This window comes from Larus michahellis, chromosome 1, assembly GCF_964199755.1.
Source record: "Larus michahellis chromosome 1, bLarMic1.1, whole genome shotgun sequence".
NCBI classification, from domain to species: domain Eukaryota; kingdom Metazoa; phylum Chordata; class Aves; order Charadriiformes; family Laridae; genus Larus; species Larus michahellis.
In genome coordinates this window covers 198,987,819-199,011,721 of record NC_133896.1, presented here as the reverse complement: position 1 = coordinate 199,011,721, position 23,903 = coordinate 198,987,819, and the positions used below count along the sequence as shown (strand labels likewise).

The 23,903-nt window shown below is 47.0% G+C and overlaps 1 protein-coding gene across 7 annotated transcripts in view; it reads left to right on the top strand.

Annotated features, from left to right (window-relative positions):
* The window catches only part of MTUS2 (microtubule associated scaffold protein 2), a 322,218-nt gene that overhangs the window by 271,617 nt on the left and 26,698 nt on the right, over positions 1-23,903 (top strand). For all 7 annotated transcript variants that reach the window (XR_012584761.1, XM_074568409.1, XM_074568387.1 and 4 more), the window contains one exon: positions 21,880-21,946. Coding sequence is in view for 6 of the 7 variants with exons in the window: in XM_074568409.1 (XP_074424510.1) it covers positions 21,880-21,946 (67 nt within the window). In the remaining variant the exon portion in view is untranslated. The remainder of the gene's footprint in view (positions 1-21,879; positions 21,947-23,903) is intronic.

The window sequence follows — 23,903 nt, the reverse complement described above, 5'->3', positions numbered from 1 at the left end:
AAGATCTTTGGGTGAATAAGCAGAGATATAGCAAGTAGAAGTAAGAGAGTGGTAACACCTGCACATTCAGCACTGACAAGACTGATATTAGACTATGACATTTAGCGTTGGTGCCCACAGGTCTTCAGGAAACAATGAAAAAATGGGGAGGAAACAGAGAAGAGCAATAGGCAACTGTGAGGGCTGGAAAAATCCTTTGCTGTGAGACACTGCAGAGCACAATTGATTTTCTTTGTAAAAAACGACAAAGTGGCCTGAGTCCAGGGCAGAAGAATCACCATAAGAAGGTGCTGCTGTGTACCAGAAGGCTCTTTTCTCCAGCGTGGGAAGGTTTATCAGAAACCACTGGCTGGAAGCAGAAGCTTTGCACCTTCAACACATGAAGGAAGCACAGGCTTTTAGCAGTAGAGACAATCAGTTATTAGAACAAACCACTGTGAGAAGAGGAAGCAGCTCCACATCTTCCTGTCTGCAGTTCACCGCCGGATGCCTTTGTAGAGGGGGTGCTTTCATCAAGTACAGTTACAGAACAGTAACTGCTTAAAATATAATGTCCTGTAATAAAAAAACAAACGGGGTTTGATTGAATCATCCCTTTGTCTTTAAATTCTACAAAGATCTGATGGCAACAAGAATATCTGGATGTACAACATCTGATGATGGAGTAGGTGTTAGAGGGGAGACACCTAGTTTAAGGTCAGAAGCCTTTTTCAGATAAATATTAAGATGCGATCTCCATGCAGAACAGCTTTTCATCACACTAATGCAGGGCTTCTTGCACCTTCCTCTGAAGTTTCTGGCAGTAATCACTCCTAGATGCAGGATCTGGATTAGATGGACTCAAAGACCCCTAAGATCTAATTCAAATGCTGCTTCCTACAATCACTTCTCACAGAAGGTGATGGGGTTTTTAATATCATGATTTGAGAACTGTTTATTATGATTTCTTTTTAAAGCCAACTCTAACTACACAGTTGCTGGAGACAGAGAAATTAGTAAAAATCATGCATTTTAAAAATTATTTCAAAAAATCATCTGAGTTAGTTTTTCTTTGCATAAAAACATCCCAAGCCCCACAACTGGTAGACTGGACTCTCATCGATATGAGTATGTGCTATTCCTCTCAGCAGAGCTCTGGGAGTCTTCCCAATAGGAGAAACCTTGGTCCACGCGAAGCCGCTGGAATTTTTTGCCACTGACATTGCTGTCGCAGGATGCCAGCACTCGTGCCTTGCTCTGCTTGGCCTCAAAATACGGCAGCTTGAAGTTGTCTTTGGCTTTGGGCCAGAATAACTCAGAAGTGGAAGAGAGGAGATTCCCTGTTTGTTGGGAGAAGAAGGCAACATTTCTCTGTGAAGCTGATTTAAGAAAATGACCATCTGCTTCCAGCTACTCAGGGGTTTGGAATTTAGAAATAGCCCTGCAGGGGTTGTATTCCTGGGTAGAGGCAGGTGAGGAGTTCAGTGAAAAAATGCATTTGTTTTAGTTCCTTGTGATCTTGGTGTATAAATGATGTTTCGTATGAGGAAACATGAATTTCATGTCAGCAAGAGCTAGTTAATTTGGAATTCGCTGCAAATGCTTACTTTGTGCTGTTCCAGACATCAAGAACTAGAAAGCATAGTAATAAACTACTGTTCTCTGGTGCATTTTAATACATGGCCTTAAAAGCTACTGACATAAAAATAAATGTAGAATCATAGAATCATAGGGTTGGAAGGGACCTCTGGAGATCATCTAGTCCAACCCCCCTGCCAGAGCAGGGTCACACAGAGCAGGTTCCACAGGAACACGTCCAGGTGGGTTTTGAATGTCTCCAGAGTTGGAGACTCCACCACCTCTCTGGGCAGCCTGTGCCAGTGCTCTGCCACCCTCAGGGTAAAGAAGTTCCTCCTCATGTTTAGGTGGAACTTCCTATGCTCAAGTTTGTGCCCATTACCTCTTGTCCTGTCCCCGGGCACCACTGAAAAGATCCTGGCCCCATCCTCCTGACACCCACCCTTTTAAGTATTTATAAGTGTTGATAAGGTCACCCCTCAGCCGTCTTTTTTCCAGACTGAAGAGACCCAAATCCCTCAGCCTTTCCTCATAAGAGAGGGGTTCCAGTCCCCTAATCATCTCGGAAGCCCTTTGCTGCACCCTTTCCAGCAGTTCCCTGTCCCTCTTGAACCGAGGAGCCCAGAACTGGACACAGTACTCCAGGTGTGGCCTCACCAAGGCAGAATAGAGGGGGAGGATGACCTCCCTTGACCTTCTGGCCACACTCTTCTTGATGCACCCCAGGATGCCATTGGCCTTCTTGGCCACAAGGGCACATTGCTGACTCATGGTCATCCTGTTGTCCACCAGGACTCCCAGGTCTCTTTCAGCTGAGCTGCTCTCCAGCAGGTCAGCACCCAACCTGTACTGGTGCATGGGGTTGTTCCTCCCCACGTGCAGCACCCTACACTTGCCCTTGTTGAACTTCATAAGGTTTCTCTCTGCCCAGATCTCCAACCTGTCCAGGTCTCTCTGTATGGCGGCACAGCCTTCCGGTGTGTCAGCCACCCCACCCAGCTTGGTGTCATCAGCAAACTTGCCGAGGGTGTACTCTATCCCCTCATCCAGGTCATTGATGAATGTATTGAAGAGGACTGGACCCAGTACTGACCCCTGGGGAACACCACTCGTCACTGGTCTCCAACTAGACTCTGTGCCCCTAATCACAACCCTCTGAGCTCTATCTTTCAACCAGTTTTCTATCCACCCCACTGTCCATTCATCTAACCCACACTTCCTAAGCTTCCCTATGAGGATGCTGTGGGAGACCGTGTCAAACGCCTTGCTTAAGTCAAGGTAGACCACATCTACCGCCCTCCCCTCATCTATCCATCTAGTCATGCCATCGTAGAAGGCTATCAGATTAGTCAGACATGATTTCCCCTTGGTGAATCCATGCTGAGTACTTCTGATAGCTTTCCTTTCCTCCACGTGCCTTGAGATGACACCCAGAACGAGCTGTTCCATCATCTTTCCAGGGATGGAGGTGAAGCTGACCAGCCTGTAGTTCCCCGGCTCTTCCTTTTTGACTTTCTTGAAGACTGGAGTGACATTGGCTTTCCTCCAGTCCCCAGGCACCTCGCCTGTTCTCCAGGACTTTTCAAAGATGATGGAGAGTGGCCCAGCAATGACTTCTGCCAGCTCCCTCAGCACTCTTGGGTGCATCCCATCAGGGCCCATGGACTTGTGAATATCTAGATAATCTAATTGGTCCCTCACTCGCTCCTCCTCAACCCAAGGGAAGTCTTCTTCTTTCCCTGTTACTTTATTCAATGCCTGGGACTCCTGAGGGCTGGGCCGAGCAGAAAAGACCGAAGCAAAGAAGGCATTCAGTAACTCTGTCTTCTCCGCATCCTCCATCACCATGACTCCTGCCTCATTCAGCAGTGGGCCTACAACTTCTCTGGTCTTCCTTTTGCTTCCAATATACTTGTAGAAGCTCTTTTTGTTGTGCTTGATGTCCCTAGCCAGGATTAATTCCAAGGCGGCCTTGGCTTTCCTTGTTTCATCCCTGCACGCTCTGGTGGCATTCTTGTAATCCTCCCAAGGGGTCAGTCCCTTCTTCCACTTATTATAAACTTCCTTCTTCCACTTGAGCTTTTTCTGAAGCTCCCTGCTCAACCATGCGGGTCTCTTGCGTCCCTTGGCCGATTTCTTTCTCTTAGGGGTGCACCAACCCTGAGCTTGGAGGAAGTGGTCTTTGAATATCAACCAGCTTTCTTGAGCCCCTTTGCCTTCCAGAGCCCTAGCCCACGGGATCTCTCCAAGCAGTTTCTTGAAGAGGTCAAAGTTAGCCCTCCTGAAATCCAAGGTTGTAATTTTACTTCTTGTTGTTGTTTTGTGGATAGTACCCATGATCCTGAACTCAATCATTTCACGATCACTACAACCTAGGGTGCCCCCAACCTTAATGTCCTCCACCAATCCCTCTGTGTTTGTCAGTACCAGGTCCAGGAGTGCTCCTCTCCTTGTTGGCTCCTGTAGCACCTGTGTCAAAAAGTTGTCATCAATGCACTGGAGGAGCCTCCTGGACTGTGCATGCCTGGCTGTGTGGTCTTCCCAGCAGATATTGGGGTGATTGAAGTCCCCCATGAGAACCAGTGCCTGCGATTGCGAGGCTACCTTCAGTTGTCTGTAGAAAGCCTCATCAGTTTCCCCATCCTGATCAGGTGGCCTGTAATAAACACCCACAACAGTGTCCCTCATATTTGCCTGTCCCTTAATCCTCACCCATAAGCTCTCGACCCGCTCTTCATCCGCCCCTAGTGAGAGCTCAATGCATTCCAAATGCTCTCTCACATAGAGTGCAATTCCACCACCACGCCTTGCTGGTCTTCTTTCCTGAAAAGGACATAGCCATCCATGACAGCATTCCAGTCATGCTAGTTGTCCCACCACGTCTCAGTAATTGCAATGAGATCATGGCCCTGCAACCGCACACAGACCTCCAGCTCTTCCTGCTTATTCCCCATGCTGCGTGCATTGGTGTATAAGCATTTCAGAGAGGGAGTTGTGTGTGTAGTTTTGACCCTTGAGATGTGGTGTGCCTTCTGGCTTTCAGAAATACTGGCACACCGGCCCACGAGCGCTGAGCAACTACACCCTGGCACCTCACCAGCAAGCCCAGTACCATCCCCACCCCCCTTCAAATCTAGTTTAAAGCCCTCGCAATGAGCCCCGATAACTCTTGTCCTAGAACCCTTTTTCCCCTAGAGGTCAAGGTATTCTTGCCTGTTACCAGCAGGCCAGGCGTTTTGTAGATCAGGCCATGATCAAAGAAGCCAAAGTCCTGCCAGCAGCACCAAGCTCGAAGCCAGGCATTGATCTGCTGGCTCCTTCTATTTAGCCCCTCATCATTCCCCGCAACTGGGGGAATAGACGAGAACACAACTTGTTCTCCTGATCCCTTGACCAGGCGTCCCAGGGTCTTGAAATCTTTCTTCATTGCCCTTGGACTACTTCTTGTTACCTCATCGCTGCCTACCTGAAAGAGCAAAAGTGGATAGTAGTCTGAGGGCCGTACCAGGGAAGGAAGCATCCTCTTCACGTCCTTGACCCGGGCCCCAGGGAGGCAGCAGACCTCCCTATGTACCGGGTCCGGCCTGCATATTGGGCCTTCTGTTCCCTTCAGTAATGAGTCACCTATGACAAGGACCCGTCTTTTCTTCTTTACCGCAGAGGTTTTGATGCAGGGGGAGGTCTGACTAGACCTTGCTGACGGCTCCAGGGTAGGAGAAATAGGAGAAATATTGTGCTCGTCATCATCCAGGTTCCTCTGTAGAGCACTGTACCTGTTAAGTAATGGCACCTGGGAAGATGGGGTAGTCATCGGGCAGTCTCGAGTGCAGCGCCTGTTGCGCCGCGCAGGAACTTCCTGCCATTGCCCCCTGTCCTCCAGGTTACCGCCTTCAGTTGAGGTGAGAGAGGATATGGAGCTCTCTGTTGCAGGGGTTCTATCTGTCTGCTGGGTTTCTGTCATGGGATGCAGGATTCTACTCCAGGAATCTATCTCCCTCTCGCATTCCCTGATGCTCCTCAACCTACTTACCTCCTCCCTGAGCTCCATGACTAATTGGAGAAGATCCTCTACCTGAGCACATCTCCTACAGGTATGCCCATCATTGCCATCCGACACTGGCGTAAGAGCAGGGCATACCCTACAGCCCGATGTCTGTGTGGTAGCACGTTCCCACAAGAGCTCCGTCTGAGAGGCGGCATCAGACCTGGTGGTTGTGGAGCTCATGGACACCACAGTCATCTTGCGAGTAGTTACCATCACTACCTAGCCGGGTTAGCAGTCTTTCAGCTCTGTCCTGCACGAACTGCTGTGCAGACCGCTGTGATTGGACTGGTGTGTCACACCCTGCTTGGCCGCCCCCTTCTCCAGCCCAGGAAGTACACTCTCGTTGTGGTGCACCTGGGTGATACCTCGGGTCACACCCAGGGAACGCCCACTTGCAGCTCATGGGTTTCTTTTATGAGGGGGGAGAGTGGTCCCACCCTCTGCTCGTTAACACCTGCCGCCGGGGGTGGTGGCTCCGCCCTCGGCTCCTCAGCTCTCCCCGCCCCCCAGAAGGGCCGGGTACCGGCTCGGGCTGGCCCCTTTTCCTGGCTTTAAAAGCCTCAAAAACGAGCCCCTGGCCGTTTCTTTGCCGTGATTTCCTTCCCCAGCACAGACTTACCTGCACTGGAGCTGATCTCCTCGGCAACTGCCGAGGCTACACTAGCAGAAATAACAAAAGTCTGAAGGAATTCTGTTTAGATCCTCACATTCTTTTCATATGAGAACTGAATTAAAAATGGAGTCGGCTGGCTGGGCTCTCTCACTTGAGAAACAGAGAGCGTGTAGTCCGTGCTAATTTGTTAAATTCTAGAGTAAACATTCTATTCTTCCAGATACACAATAGTGTAATTGCAGAATTGAAAAACTATATTAAAAAAATGTTTGCTTCCATATAAGTTGCCTGAGGATCATTAAAACCTCATGGTACTGAGTAATACACAAAACGTGAAATTTACTGTAAATCCGAGGGAAATTGCCATTCTGGGGACATCAGGCATGACCTTCAGCTCGAGCTGAATTATCTAGCTGAAACTCACGACTGACTGTTCATATCTTCAGAAATCCCCAAATCACTATACTGCCTTTTCTGAATAATTTCTTTTTAAATTTAGGTAAGAAAAGAAATAACAGACCCAACCTGGAAAATAATACATTACATGTGTATGTCTAAAGACCAATGTGGAGAACCATGTTATTAACAACAGAGCCGCATCAGAGAAAAATTGTAATGCACCTCTAACAAGGAAGATGAAATGTAATAGTGAATGTATTTGCTTTTCTTATTTCCTTGGGCTGCTGTGGCTTTTAGTCTGACAAGATTAAGGGTTCAGGGTCTTGTGACAGGACTCTCCTCCCAGCTGGCAGCAGAGTGTGGAGGTTGTCACGTGAACTCCACAAATGCATTTGTCCCAGGGAAGCCCTCCCTCCGCTAGGGAGGTTGTCTCTCCCCAGATTTGCCGCTTTCTCCCTGGTTTAGTTTTAACCCTGATCTGATTCACTGCCCAAACGCTTGTGTGACTGTAAGGAAAGAAACAGGGACAAAACAAGTGACCATGAGAGGGGAAGATGAAATCCCCGCCTTTGACAGCCGCACTCACCTTCATTGGTTTCAAGCGCTCACAGAAATACGATTTGGCTAGTGCTTTCAATAAGCAAAATTTGGAAAGAGAATTTAGGACTATTTGAGACTGTTTCCAAATTATGCTGCTTGCAGACATTGAAAAATTAACAATACCTTTAGCAATGGCGTGCAGGCTTTGAGGCCCAGTTGTCTGCAGTTCTCACAGTATACTCGACTTCTCTCCTGTAGGTATCAAAATTCTGAGGAAGTCCACCTGCGTGTTCTGTCACACAAGATATAATTAACAGTGTTTGAAAAGAGTATGTGCAGAGAAATAGGTTGTGGTAATTGCATAGGCAGCAATGGTCATCTCTTCTCCCCATCTCGCTCTTCCATCTTTGTAATGAATGATAATTCGTGGCACACCACCGCCACTCCATCATCTTCTGAGCCTCCTATTCAAAATGCATTACTGGAATAGCTTTGTTCTACCCTACCCCAGCACTGCCTTAGACAAAACCCTGGCCCTCGCTGAATGCCACCAACCAGGCTTCTCCTCACATCATCCTTTCGAGGTGCTTAATGTTGGTGTCACAATCGCCTCTTGCTGTTGACCGCAGAGAATACCAGGAGGCAGCAGTTGCCGACAGCCTGACTTGTTCGTCACCCTCTAGAGCTGAGACATCACAGAAGTTGCGGTGTCTCGGTTATGCACCAGGTCATCTGAATCTGACCTTCACGTCTCTCCTTATCTCCTCATTCCTGCAGTCTCCTGTTCCCTGTCTCCCTTCTCCGCTGCATAGCCCTTTGTCCTCTGAAACGCCATCTTCGGAACAATTTTTCCTTCCTCCTCTGTTTCATCTCTTCTTTGAATCCATGCCTTGGTTTCTTTTCCAGGTGAAGCAGTTTTTCAGCTTGTGGTATGCTCCCCTTCAGCCTTCTCTTCCCATTATCTCTCTCCATATCCCTATGGCGTTTTCTTCATTCTTCTTGGTCCTCACTTCTGACCATTGTCTCCTTCAGCTTTCTTCTAGTTTCCTGTGTTTAATGCCATAACCACTGATACTGTCCCATCAACCTGTTCCCAGAGCTGACAGTCTTCTTGCAAACCAATTTGTGTCCCTTGAGGTTCCCTGTACTGTCTTTTCCTGCTCTTGCCCTCAGACTGTTCTCTATTCAGCTTAATTTAAATATTTGTTTGACGTACTTCACATGCTATGCCTCTCTGCAAGCATTTTCAGTGTTTCATAAAAGATGAATAATACAAAGTTCATTTAAGGATTCTCCTGCTCACTGACACACATAGTACAGTGTTACTACCTTTATCTCCCAGAGCTTTCCCAAGACTTTGGCTCTGTCTTCCCCTCTCATGTCTTCCTCCATGGGTCTCCATCTTCACACTTGCCAAACCTTTGCAGACCAGCACTGTGAAGATCCAGGGAAAGCTCTATATCTCTCCTAGAAAGGGTAGCCAGCCTCCATAAAGTAAGGAAACATCAGATACTAAAGGTTAAGAATCCAAAGCTACTTATATATGTTAGAATATATGTCTAGAATCCAAATGAAATTATATATAGTGCTATGCACTGATTCATAAAGACTATTATGGAGTTATAGAAAATAATGCAGTCCATCTGGGGACCCTAGTAAATTTAAAAAAAAAAAAAAAAGGCTAATTAAACTCTGTCTCTCCCAGTTTGGTTCAGATAGATGTAAAATATTGGAATTGCCTGCACAGTAAATAGGAATTATATTATGCCCATCATGGAGGAAAGCATTGATTCTGTCAGTGCAGGAAAGATTACTGCCCATGATGCCTCTTTACCATTAGAATACATTTTTTATAGACTAAGCAATTCCCCTGGGACATTTAAGAAAATATAGTTGTCCTCCTTGGGCTTTAATTACCCAGGAACTTTACCCTGTGAGGTGCTAACGACATCGTGTTTCCACTGAAGTCAATAAACGTTGGAGGACTCAATACCTTGTAAATCATATCCTGTTAAGTCTCTTGTTGTGTGCTACTATTCTGATGTTTTAAAATCTAATTTTAATAGCCTTTTTTCTTCTTATCCCTGTTGCTAATCCTATATGTAACAAGGAATGCCCCTCTTTGTGGGACTTACCTGTATTTTCTGCTTCCAGTAAGGAAACAAAGATACAGCTTTTATGTAGGGTGTTTTTTAATTAATGGCATAGGTTTTCCCGGGCCCTGTGGGTCTCTCTTATCCACAGACCTCTCCTTCCTGCCTTGAAGGGCAGTGTGGACCAGGTCTGCTGGCCAGGGCTCCATGCAAAGCAGTTTGGCAGCGGAACGCTCACATTTTGGGTGTGGACCATCAGCAAGATATGTAGCAATGTATCAGTGACAATGCACAGACAAGCAGTATTTCATGATAGGAACATAAGGCTACCAAAGTTCATCCTGGGTCATCAAATCCAGTCCCTTCCTCTTTCAAGCAACCAAATCCTATAAGCTCTTCCATAAAGTTACCAAATTTCAGTTTAAAAGTCATTATCTTTTCCACTGTACCTAGCAGAGAACTGTTTTAGAACCTCTTGTGACTGACTTAGGTATGTCCAAGTTCACACCCCTTTATTCTTATGTAAATATATTTTTTGACCTTGAACTACTCCCTCTCCAAGTGTTCTCCTCCCTGATGTATTTATAGAAAGCTATCCTTTTTCAACTTTACTTTTATTTTCCTCTCCAGTGCTATAGGCTATATATTGTCTGCGTCAGAACTGATATCCCCAAAACACGGGTGACCAGAACTGTGTGTAGTTCCAGGTGAGATCTCCATAAAGCATTTAAATTCCCTTCTACCCTTTTTCCTACAGCCTAAGGTTGTATGTGCTTTATTCAGAGCTGTACCATAGGCATAGTTCTTAGTCATATGATTGAATAAGCAACACTCTTTTTTTTGCTGTTATTTCCAGCTGATGAGTGTCCATCTTCTACTTGAAATTCCTGTTATTTGTCCCTATGATTGTGACCCTGGACTTCCCAGTATTTTATATTTCTTTTCATGACCACTACTATATCCCTAAATATCATCCAGCTTGACAAGAATGGTGTTTTGACTCTCCCATTGACAGACATTGCATCCCAGCATCTTATTAGCACTCCTCTAATTTTTGACCAGTGTCATTAATGAACATAATTATTTATTATTGAACCCCATACACCAGTACAGGTTGTGGGCTGACCTGCTGGAGAGCAGCTCAGCTGAAAGAGACCTGGGAGTCCTGGTGGACAACAGGATGACCATGAGCCAGCAATGTGCCCTGGTGGCCAAGAAGGACAATGGCATCCTGGGGTGCATCAAGAAGAGTGTGGCCAGCAGGTAGAGGGAGGTCATCCTCCCCCTCTACTCTGCCTTGGTGAGGCCACCCCTGGAGTACTGTGTCCAGTTCTGGGCTCCCCGGTTCAAGAGGGACAGGGAACTGCTGGAGAGGGTGCAGCAAAGGGCTACCAAGAAGATGAGGGGACTGGAACCCCTCTCTTATGAGGAAAGGCTGAGGGATTTGGGTCTCTTCAGTCTGGAAAAAAGACGGCTGAGGGGGGACCTTATCAACACTTATAAATACTTAAAGGGTGGGTGTCAGGAGGATGGGGCCAGGCTCTTTTCAGTGGTGCCCGGGGACAGGACAAGAGGTAATAGGCACAAACTTGAGCATAGGAAGTTCCACCTAAACATGAGGAGGAACTTCTTTACCCTGAGGGTGGCAGAGCACTGGCACAGGCTGCCCAGAGAGGTGGTGGAGTCTCCATCTCTGGAGACATTCAAAACCTGCCTGGACGTGTTCCTGTGTAACCTGCTCTAGGTGACCCTGCTCTGGCAGGGGGGTTGAACTAGATGATCTCCAGAGGTCCCTTCCAACCCTATGATTCTATGATTCTATAATTTGCCCCAAGGACTGATCTTTGAACAGCTCCATTAATGGTCTCTGCTCAGCCCAGTAGCTCCATTTATGGCAACTCCTTGCCATCTCCCCCCAAACAGCTCCTCTGTGCTTAACGCTTCTTCAGTGATTCCCCATCTTTCCCAGCCTAATGACCAATCTTGTGGTTGGCACCATATCTGAAGTCACTTGATCCCCAGTAGGTGAGGGTTACATAGGGCCCTCATCTAAAAATATCAACTCTTTTGGTGTACAGAAGCAGCAGCCTGCACTGTCATGGATCTATATGCCTTTGGTGCTTTGTTGTGCTTGACAATTTTCTTTTTTTAATGTATTGTTCCTTTCACTATGCGAATCAAGTGCCACATGCCACTGAAATCAGGCAGTTGACTCTAGCATTTTAAAATAAAGAAAGAGTTGATAATTTAAAACTTTGGTCTGAACCTGCTGTTTAAAGTGCCAGTTCTCCTAGAATTTGGGTATAGGTGTTGTCCTCTCCCATGACACGCCTGCTTTGCTAAGCTTTTTGCTCCTGTATCGGTTATGCTTATTTCCATTTCTATATCTTAATCCCATAGGCATTGGTGCCTTCAACTGTACGTTCAAACTTGTCCGTGTAGGAACCTACCTCCAACCTGGAGAATGCTCCCACCAGAGAGACCCGTCTTTCTTCATCCTCAAAAGCACAAAAAGCATTTTTGTGCTTTTGACCGAGGAACTGCTCTTTAAAATAGTTTCGGGTTTCCTTTTGTTTTCTCGGTTTGGGTCTTTTCTCACCTTAATGCTGCACACCTTGACCTGCAAGATGTGGCTTAATTTAAACTGAATAAGTTCGGGTTCACTTTCTCCGAGAGGACCTAAGCTGACCAAAGGGACCGGTGGGGACCGGTGCGGGGCGAGTGGGGGTGTGGCTTAATTTAAACTGAATGAGTTCGGGTTCACTTTCTCCGAGAGGACCTAAGCTGACCAAGGGGGCCGGTGAGGATCGGTTGGGGAGCGGTGGGGGCGAGCAGCCGCGCCGGCAGCGAGCCGGGAGACGTTCGGGTTAAAGGCACGGTTGAGGGTTGCGGAGGACGGGGACTGCAGCGATCAGCGGCTGTGAATGCGGCATGAAGATGAGAATCAGCCAGAGCCGCCTCCCGGGGGGAGCCCGGGCGCGCTGCCGGATTTCAGCGCGTTTGCGGCTTTGGCGGAGAAGTTTCAAAACCGTTCCCGGCCGTTGCTCGCCCCGACACGTTCCCGCCACGGCGCTGCTGGACGTGCCCTGCTCTGGGCAAGCGAGCGGACCCCCTTTTCTCGGGAGACGCCTGAGCAAACCTCTTGGATATTAAGAAAAATTCCTGCACTGAAAGGGTCGTCAAGCACTGGAACGGGCTGCCCAGGGAAGCGGTTGAGTCACCACCCCTGGAGGTATTTAAAAGACGGGTAGATGTGGCGCTGCGGGACTCGGCTTAGTGGTGGACTTGGCAGCGGTAGGGTGACGTTTGGACTCGGTGACCGTAAGGGTCTGTTCCAGCCTGGTCGGTTCCGTAACTCCGTTATGATGCTGTGATTCTAAACCGGGGTGCGGCGGCAGGAACGGCAGCGGGCAGCCCTCCGCCACGCCGGTGACTGCTCTGCCGCTCCGCACCCGCTGATCTTCCCCAGCCGCCGGCAGCCACCAACGGCCACCCTCCCCTTCCTTCTCCTGCCCCTGCCCCTTCCCTGCTCCCGGTTCCGCGACCCCCGGCCCCGCCGCTGCGGCCATCCCCCGGCGGCATCAGGCCGGCCACGGTGTGCGGGGCCGCGACATCCCCTTTTTGATAGTGGCATCGCCCCCGGGGCTCATCGTCTGGCTCCGGGCGAGGCGGGTGGCAGTGCGGCCGGCTGGCGGCAGTCCTGCCAGGATGGGCAAATTCTGCTCCAAGATGTTTTGCTGCGTTCGGTGCGAGGACGAGACGGTACTTTTAAATTTATCCTTAAGGGAAAGGGCAGGAAGGCGGCCGTTGCCGTGATTAAGCCTGTGCCGCTGCTTCCAGCTGGAGTCAGTGGTGTGTGCGCATCCCGGGGTGGCCGAGTGGGGAGCGATGTTCGGCTTATTTACGGTGTGCAGAGCTCTGGTTCACCAGGGACAAGTCTGAACTGTCGCTTTCACACGCACTGCGGTGCCTTACATAATTTTATCCTGCAGCCTAAACGTAAGGGTCGGATTTTCGTGACACAAGGAGGGACCACCGGCATCTTCTGTAGTAACAGCTGGGTTGATTTGTTGCTATGCTTTTCATACATTTTTAATAACCCTGTGGAGTACAAGTTAGAAAGGGAACTTGCACAGAGTTTTAAAGTTTGAAGAGAGATTTTTTTCAACTTCTAGCTGTCCTGAGGTTTTACCTCTCTAATGATCCTCCTTTCTGATGGGGACTGATCCTCCATCCTAGAAAGGAAACAAGGCAAAACTACATGTTTTCTTATGTCAGGGTGAATCTAAACCAATCGAACTTCCAGGCACCAAAATGGGTCGTGTAATATATGTCAGTGCGGAGGTAAGTACGTAGCTACAGGTAGCAGGAGATAGGCGTGTGTGAGAGAAGTTGCGGGACGTTTCTAACACATAGCTTTTCATGTTATTCTTCTGGATATATGCCTGGATTTTAAGTATTAAGGAAGGAGAGAATGAATTAATGCATTTAATTTGCTTAATAGAAAATATCTTCGCAGAAACACATGCTTGTGCAGTATATTTTGCTAGAGTTTGTCTTTTAAAACTATTCGTGTACTTGGTCTAATGAAAAGCTGATAGTGTCTTCCATTAACCTAATAATCTATTCAAATATAGCTTGAGATACGCTACTAACCAGGTTAAGAAAAAATGTATGGCTTAATATAAAACTTGTTAAAGTACAGTCACTGGGGGATATCTAGGTGGTTGTAAACTTTAACCTAAAGAGTATTATGAGGGAGGATTACCTGATAACTGGCATGATTGAAACAGGAGTGTTAGAACACCTCTTTTTTGAAGGAAGACTGTAGATCATTTTGAACATCATCTGCAGTGGGATTCGGTTATTGCTTCTGCAAGTATCGACTGAAATATTTATTGGTACAAGAGATTTCCCAATGTATATGCTTCTCTTTCCAATTATAATATAAGTCCTTGCCCCAGGGAACTGAAAAAAGCACAACAGTGACTAAGCACCATTTGCAGGTCAGTCTTTTTCTTTTTTTTTCCCCTCAATATTGTGAAAGCATTGGATACAGAAAAGCTGTTCTGAAGGAGCAGTTTTAATGACAAGAGCCACAGAGCATCTGTGTGCAGTGCATATTTTTAGAAGGTATCGTAGAGAACTGGGAGGTGTTTGTGGAGATACAGTACATATATTTGGACCTCAGAATATACGCAAGCATGTAAGCTGGCAGGGAGGAGAGACATTTTGATTTAGGGAGGTAATTCCAGCTCCCATGTTTACTCCCTAGCTGCAGTTGACTTCCTATGTGGGTCTGGGCAATTTTCTGATGTTCCTTGCCTGATCTGACCCATTTTTTGCAGTGGATCTACTATTGCTTACCTATTGTTAATAAGTACATGGAGGTTTAATTAATTAGCATTTCTAATGAGTTAGTATCTCTCAGGTAGTCTGCAGTTCTCAGAGGAGAGATATACTAAGGCAAACCTTAACTCTGACTCCCCATCCCACAATTATTCCTGGTCTAAAGTAAAATCTTGACCAGTCTCCCTGACAGCGTATCCTCGAGGATGCCTAGCTCTTAGCTGAAGCTCCAGGCAACTAAAGCAGAGACTTTCCTCTCGCCCAAGCCCTCATGACTACTTCCCTTCTTAATCTGTTTGAACAACACCAGTGTCTTGACCATCCTCAGGCCTGCATCATGGCATCTTTTACCAAGTTATTTGTCCAGGTCCTCACATGCAGTTATTTCGAAGTCCTGCAGATTTCTTTTTCTGAACTACACTGCTAAGTTTTGGCCACTGTTACAACATTGGACAACATAGGAAGTTCTGATCAAATATGAGAAAGAAAAATTCCTCCTTCCTTCCCACCTCTCTGCCTACCTGCCTGGCTATCTGCCAGTTTTTCTGGAGCTGCTCAGATACCGCACCAATATAAGTCATACCTCAGTCTGTCCTCAGGGAGTTTTGACTTGAATGGAGAATACATAAGTGCAATTTTCAGTGTCTTTTTTGCTTGATGAAATGCAGTCCATCACCGAGCCTTTCGTGGCAGAAATACTGGGAGGTCTGTACCTTAGAAAGCTGATGATAGGAAAAAGAGTTGCTACTGTGTCTTCTATTCAACAGCGCAGTAGTTTAAGCATAGAACAAACGTGTTGTTCTATTTTTCTTTCTGTCTGAGGAGACAGGACATATTCCAGACAGAAGACTTAATCATTGTGTTGTAGAGTACAGGTATGAGGAAGAAGGCTTCCTTCATCTCCATCATGAGCGTAATTTTATTTTATGAAAATTACTTCAGTATCAGAGTCATTTCCTGGGATGCAGCCAATGGAAAACCTTTCTCATCAGTTTTCCAAGCAATAATGAAATCCGTCATTCACTAAAAGTACCTGAAAAATAAATGCAACATTTTAATTTGTACAAAAGCCACTGTTTTGGTTTCACATTTTGACCAAAAAAAAGAAAAATTAATCCCAGATCACATCAAAGCAATTTTTTTCTCCCTTGCCATTGAACTGTCACACTGAAATGCCAGATATTTTCACAATCTCCTTACAGCATCTATGACCTTTTCACCCACGGGAAACAGCTGTGTCATTAGTATGGACATTGAGCCTTTGGCCCTTAGTGCTCACCCTCAGTGGCTGTACTCACACCCGTGCCCGGTGAAGGGAGCCTACAAAGCTCCTTTGATACGCTGAACCTGTTCGACACAAAACTCTCGGGAGGGCAACAAAGGTTCCTGCTTACTCCGCCTTCCCTTTCAAACTTTGTTGAGATAAATACGAATGAAGATCGATTAATTCAATGGGATATCCCATTAATTTGGCTTCTTACACATTTGTTTTGGCAGATTTTTCCTCGCATGCTTGTGAGTTTTCTAGTTGCTTTGGTGTTTTGACATTGGACATATATGAACTGCAGCATTGGACCTGATAGCTTTACATTCTCATGTCAGATCCAGTTTTGCTCTACTGTCATGTTTGGTTTCCTAAGCACTGGCATTCCCAATTTCCTGGCTGCACTGACACTGAAGTGCTGGTTATCTCCAGAGCCACATTGATGGTAACGAGGACAGGCTTTTTCATTTGGTATTAGCATTGTGTTTACACTGTTTGCAAGAACATGTGCAAACCAAATCTGTCATGTTACACTGACAAAGCAGGTTACAGGAACAGAAAATATCAGGGGTTTGTAAGTTCACTGAGCATCCAGGAGACCATGAGGATGATCCAAAGGTTAGCCAAAACTGCCCCTTGCCTGTCTTGCAGAAGAGGAAGATAAGGACTCGTGTTATTGCTTTCTAAAAGAACCCCCAGAGAATGAGGGGCTATTTGAGGCCTGGTCACTGAGGGCAACCCTTGCACATCTGACCTCCCAGGAAACATAAACGTGAGGTCCCAAAGAGCAGTCAGAAAGCTCTAACCAAAATAAAATACAATGCAAGAAGTACTGGTAGGGTAGGGACATGACAGTGAAGGCACCTCAGTTGTGCCAACACCAGTGTCTCAAGATAGCCCCAGAGGCTGCTCTGGAGACCACAGGCCCAGCGTGGTGTGAGGCAGCCAGGAGGTCCACTGTTCTGGTAGGGTGGTGTCCATGCTGGCGCCTGAGTTATGGGATAGCATTTTAAGCTGGTACCATGGCGATTCTCCACTGTCCTGGAGAGGGTCTCACCACCAAATGTCCTTAAGGGTAGGACAAACCAGCACCCACCCGGATGGATGCTGGTATCCAGGCCAGAGGCTGTGAGCAATGCCACAGCCTTTCACTGGCAGCAGACAACAATGCTGACCATGGCTGTGTGCGGTGTGAGCAGGTTGATGACCTGCTCAGCCAGGTGGCACAGCTCCAAGATGAAGAGATGGAGTTCCGAGAAGAGGTGAATAGATTGAGTAGATTGAGAGAGGAAGTTCCACCTAAACATGAGAAGGAACTTCTTTCCTTTGAGGGTGGCAGAGCACTGGAACAGGCTGCCCAGAGAGGTGGTGGAGTCTCCGTCTCTGGAGATATTCAGAACCTGCCTGGACACGTTCCTGTGCAACCTGCTCCAGGTGACCCTGCTCTGGCAGGGGGTTGGACTAGATGATCTCCAGAGGTCCTTTCCAACCCTATGATCCTATGATTCTATGATTCTATGATTGAGGAACATCAGAGAGAGTGAGAGGGAAACTGACCATTTCCACAAACTGCTCTCTACAAAAACAGAACGGGACATAACTCTTAGTGGACCAGAGGATTCCATATCCTTTCACCAGCAAGCCCCCCAGCTGTCCCGTAGTAACCCACATGAGCAGGGTCAATGGGAACAGGTCTCTGTCCGATGGAACAAAAGAAAGAAACGGAGCAAGCAGGTTCCTTTAAGAAGTGCACCACCTACAGTGCCCTTGCAGAACAGGTATGGGGCTCTGCAGAAGAGCCTCCAAGGCCAACTCACCTCAGGCCAACCATCAAAACTGACCCTGAAAAGAAAAATCGAAGGGTCATTGTTGTAGGTGACTCCCTGCTGAGGGGAGCAGAGGGCCCAATATGCAGACTGAACCCGCTTCAGAGAGAGGTCTGCTGCCTCCCTGGTGCCCGGGTAAAGGACATCGTAGGTAAACTCCCCACCCTTGTGAGCCATTCAGATTATTACCTACTTCTGGTCTTTCAGGTGGGAAGTGATGAGGTAGCAATGAGAGGCTCACAATCATTTAAAAGAGATTTCAGGGCCTTAGGGCAACTGGTAAAGGGATCAGGAGTTCAGGTTGTGTTCTCCTCCATCCCTCTGACATCAGCGATGGACAAGGGAATATATAGGAGGAGTCAACAGGTCAGTTCATGGCTCCGGGACTGGTGTTGTAGACAGGGCTTTGGGTTTTATGATCACAGCTCGGTATATGAGGCACCAGAGCTGCGAGAAGCTAATGGGATGCATTTATCCCAGAAGGGGAAAAGGATTCTGGGGCAGGAGTTGGCAGGCCTCATTGATAGGGCTTTAAACTAGATTTGAAGGGGGAAGGGGTCAATAATGTCATGCTTGCCTGTGACAAACAGTGGGGCAGCACATCAGGGGCAGAGGGATGGAGTCCTAGTAAGGGCTCTCAACTTGTTGCCCTAAGGCAAGCCAGAGACGACGCACCAGGACACCCCAAGGGAATCAAGGGGGATTCCCGCAAGAGGGTGACAGGGCCAGCCCAGCTGAAGTGCCTCTATGCGAATGCACGCAGCTTGGGCAATAAACATGATAAATTAAGGGCCACTGTGACATAGTGGCTATTACTGAAACTTGGTGGGATGATTCCCATGACTGGAATGTAGGGGTAGACGGATACAAGCTCTTTAGGAAGGACAGGCAGGGTAGGAGGGGAGGAGGTGTTGCCCTCTACATCAGTGACCAGCTAGAATTGGTAGAGCTCCACATGGGGAAGGACGATGAGCTGGTTGAGAGTGTATGGGTTAAGATTGAAGGGAAGATAGGGGAAGGTGATGTCACAGTAGGGGTCTGCTACAGGCCACCGGCCCAGCAAAGCCAAGCAGATGAGGCCCTCCATAGGCAGACAGAAGTGGCTTCACGTTCACAGGCCCTGGTCCTCGTGGAGGATTTCAACCACCCTGACATCTGCTGGAGGGACAACACTGCAAGGCACCAACAATCCAGGATGTTCCTGGAATGCATAGATGACAACTTTCTCCTCCAAATGGTAGAGGAACCAACCAGAAAAGGTGCTATGCTGGACCTCGTTCTCACCAACAGGGAAGGGCTGGTGACCAATGTGAAGCTCAGGGATAACCTTGGCTGCAGTGACCACGAAGCAATAGAATTTAAGATCCTCAGGGCAACTAGGAGGATATGTTCCAAGCTTACGACCCTGGACTTTAGGCATGCAGACTTTGATCGCTTCAGGGATCTGCTGGCCAAAATGCCGTGGGACAAAGCTCTAGAGGGAAGGGGGGCCCAGGACAGCTGGTCAGTATTCAAGGATCACCTTCTCCGTGTTCAGGAGCAAACTATACTGACAAAGAGGAAGGCAGGAAAGAATGCTAGGAGACCTGCCTGGATGAACAGGGAGGGCTGGAGCACCTCTCCTGTGAGGACAGACTGAGAGAGTTGGGGTTGTTCAGTCTGGAGAAAAGAAGGCTCCGAGGAGACCTTATAGTGGCCTACCAGTATCTTAAGGGGGCCTACAAGAAAGCTGGTGAGGGACTTTCTAGGATGTCGGGTAATGGTAGGACTAGAGGGAATGGATTAAAGCTAGAGATGGGTCGATTCAGACTGGACGTTAGGAAGAAGTTCTTCACCATGAGGGTGGTGAGGCACTGGAACAGGTTGCCCAGAGAAGTTGTGGATGCCCCATCTCTGGAAGTTTTTAAGGCCAGGCTGGATGGAGCTCTGAGCAACCTGATCTAGTGGGAGATGTACCTGCCCATTGCAGGAGGGTTAGAACTGGATGATCTTTAAGGTCCCTTCCAACCCTAACAATTCTATGATTCTGTGATTCTATCTAAGAGACAACATAAGGTAAAAAAAAAGGAGTCTGTAATATTTCTTCTGGGGGATCAAAATTTTAACAACTTCTTTTTCCCCTAGGGTGTGATTTTTTTTTTACTTGCTTTTCATTTTCTTCACGTAAGTAGAATAGTAACAATTCCACTGAGTTCTGTTTATCTGTAGGTGCTGGCAATGGTTTATACAGAGCCCCTTGCTTTAAATGGCTTTTCTTTCAAATAGTGGGAGCTGGTAATCTGAGTGGGTGCTTCCAATCTGCAAGCCCCGCATCCAGTATATCCCTGTGCACACGCCTTCAAGGGCACCAGTCCTGGCAATCTGTCAAGAATGCTTCTTAAAATGACTCTAGTGAGTTAAACAAGCAGTATGAGCAGATGCAGCGATGTTCTCCAAAAGGGGAAACCTTATATCTGTAAAACTGCTGGTCTGGGAATCTGTGTGAAGGCCTATGTTTTTTCAACATACCAGCCTATATTTATCCAGACATTTTTATTTTTTCATAGATTTTATATTAATTAGAAGAAAAAAAAAAGCCCAAACAACCCACTCTGTTTCATTCTGAGCCTAATGCAGTCGGTCAGGACGGGAGGCTCTGCAGTCCTGGCACAGAATGCCCTGGGCATTACTCAGCAATGTATGGAGCTGGCTGCTCGGAGGAGCCTAGCCTTGCGTGCCTGGCTTCTGCCCATAACTGAATAAGAAAGATGCCCACATCGCCTGATTCTCCTCAGGCACCCAGGGCTCTCAAACCAGCTCAGTTAATTGCTCTATTTACAGCAAAACCTTCCTCAAAGTGTGTCCCTTGGATCTGGTAGAAATCATCCCAGAAGGGCTGTGTGTAAAGGATTAATTTAAATTCCAGATTCCGATTTCCTGCTATTACAAAAAATAAAGCTGTTGTGTTATTTCCCTTTACAGAGTTAAAAACTAGATGCAGGAAAAATAAGCAGAAACATTAAGCTCTGAAATCTTTCTTTTTTTCCACTTTCATTTTGGTAAAACAGAGTTAATATGCTCTCCTACCTGCTCTGTATCCTGCTGCTGAACTAATCCTTTCTGTGCCCTAGATTTTTATTAGCCTTGCTTGCTTATTACCAAAAGATTTACTTTCTAGGACTCTTTCTAATTCCATTTACTACTACATTGTCTTTTCTCTTGAATATGCTTTTTTTTGTAGTGTCCTTGAAATATTCTTGGCCTTTTCTAACCTAGGACATATTTATAATAGCCTGATCTAGTTTTCCTAATCATTGGTGATCTTCCCAGCAGGATATGTTCCTTTGTCTTCTTCCTAATGTGATTCAGGATACATTCCAATTTGAAGTGCCCTTATGTTTGAACCGTTATGCCGGGATTTATTGTACTAAACCAAACTCCAGGAGAATTTCCTGAGGTTTTTCTTTGTCAGTTTGCACAGCACTCGTGAGATGCTGACAAAGTCCTTGCGTTTTAGCAATAACACCTTAGCATTGTTAACATAAATATGTTTTAATTTTCCTTTGGCCAGCTCATCTGCTTTGATTCCTTAAGTATTCAGATTTCTTTTGAGGTAGGTCAAGGAAAGGAGCTCTTGTCCTTTACAGAAACTAAAATATCAGAAATAAATGTGGAAATAGGCATGAACAGGAGGCTGTTAGTGGTGTCTGTATGGGTATGCCCACCATGCCTAGAACGGTGTAAGTACAGTAATCTGCTCTTCAAATTTGGCGGTGTGAGCTTATCACTACGTCTGGAGGTGGTTAAATGCAGGCATGAGTAGATAAAAGTGTTTTACCAGAATTAGTAAAACCATCTTGTACGTATGCAGTCCAGCCATAAATGGTGCACAGATCGAACACAAAATGATAGAAAAATAGAAATGTCTTTTTAGATACATAGGAGTAAATAGAGTATTCTGTGCTGCCCTATGCACCTGAGTGTGTGTATATGCATTCATAGAGATACAAGGTATTTGTAGCCAGTGAGTTGTGGCTCCTAAGCTTGATTTAAAAACTGAATGAGTTCATTATAATCCATGCCACTCGCCAAAAAAAAAGTGGAAAAAAAATATCTGAGGAATCAATCTAATCTGTTTTACTCAATGAACATGTGAAAGTGCTTATCTGGGATAAACCTGGGGACTATACATATTTCTCTCTCTTTTTCCTTAGAATGAAAATGCCCTTGTGAAAATAAAGGAGTCAGGAGTCGAGCTTGCAAAGATCAGGGATGAAGTCGGTAAGTAGTACAAGCAAAGTCATTTTTCTCACTTTACACAAAAGCTGTAATTCCCTGTGACCTAGTCCTGGGGAACCTGCATACATACGGTGAAGTGTCTTCTGAAGCCCAGTGGCAAGGGGGTTTGGGGCTTTGCAGGGAACCATGGTTTTACCCCTTTGTTGTGGAGGTGGGTCCATCACAACATACACTGGAGCTGGTTGTGCATCATCTTTACCAGACAAATGGTTCTTCACAAACTCATAGCTTCCGTTCTCAAACTATGTACCACCACTGCCAAGGAGAAAGCACAGCGTGATGAGAAGTGGGAACTTGGGTCTGTTGTGGTGCACGGTGCCTGGGAATGCATCGCTTGTATGTACGTTTGCGTGTTTTGCAGTTCAGCTACAAACTGAAGGACACCAAGCTCAGAACTTTCTTGTTAGTGACAGGTCTCTCCCTGGTTGAAAGGTGGCAAAAGCAGCATGTTTGTGCTTTTGTCTGTGTATTCCCCCTGTATCTGCGTGCATCATTTTTCCTGTCTGGTTTCTGATCTAGACAGGAGAGACAGGGAGGGCATAAAGGCATTTCAATTCTTGAGAGAGAAGATGGGCTTTTGCGCTGGCTTCAGTCAACAGGCTGAGTTCTTTTGGGCTTAAATCTCCCCAGAATGGGTGTGACATTGGGTTCATCTACCGCAGGGCAAATGGAGAAGAGGAAGGGCCCCTGGAGGGAGGACCATCAGGGCAGGGGACACCCTGAGTACCAAAAGGTGTTGGAACCACTGGTGACTGGAGCTGTGAACAGGGGGGACCTCTCAGCTTTCCCTGCAAGTGGGAGCCCAGGTGCTGGGTCGCACAGTAAGCCCAGATTATGCCATCTGGCAGGACGGTTTGCAAAATGGGGCTCAGACCCTGTGAGCTGGGCAGAGCTGCAGATCCTCCCTGTGATGCTTCTTCACCTTGGCTATGACAACCCAGTGCAGAGAAGCTGATCCCAGCCCTTTTTTCATGCCCAACAGCTTGTGCTCCCTGCTGTGCTCCTCTTAAATTCTTTTGTCTGATCATCATTTCACAGCGAGCTTTATTGTCCCTGTGGCCAAAGCATACTGCAGCAATAGGAAAGCAGCATTTCTAATTATTCCCTGATGCCTGCCTTCATCCATCCTCTGCATCTCCACAACTCTCACAGAGAAGTTGTGTTGCCACCAGTGCATTCTTTAGCCAGGGCACACCCAAAGCTCTCCATTGAATACCCACTTCTAATCTGAGAGAGAAGTTGGGTTTGCTCATTTTCATGAGTGCTTTTGCAAGTGGCGGTGACATGGGAAGGAAAGAGAGGTACAGTGCTGGAGATAAAGAGCTCTGCTTCATTTACCCCGTGTTTGTACAGCTGAAGTGAATAGAAATCACTGGTGGTTTTGTGGCAGAACTTTGCCAGGGAGGTAACTGAGTGCCCATGTGGGGGTCACAGAGCAGCATGTCCAGGAGATCACTGCACTGCCTGCCCTTGCCACTGCTCCTGTGCATGCAGCAATAGATACCTCCTCTGCACAAAACCGAGTCCTGGTGGAGTACGTGGAGACAGTTTTGGTAGGAACACCCAAATACTCTGGAAGAGCAGTCTGAGGTCTCAGCTGAGCTGTAACTGCTTCAGAAGCAGGATTAGCCATGGATATGTATGTGCTTTCTTTCTCGGAGAGGGGAAAGATGGTGTGAAATAGTCCTTTCCTCAGTGGTCCTGTGGGCATGTGTACTGGAGAGGAGCCATCACAGGCCACCTCTTCCTGAGCTAGCCATCACTCTGGGAGACACCGAGATGCTGAACAGGGGTGGCTGGTGACCTGTCCTGCTTGTTGGAGGTAATCCTCTCTGTACAACCCCGAGATGCAACGTGCCTGGGCAGAAGGATTCCCAGTAGGGATGGACAAAAAGATGAACATGGGCAGGTATTACACTCCAGCAGGATGTGAAAAAAT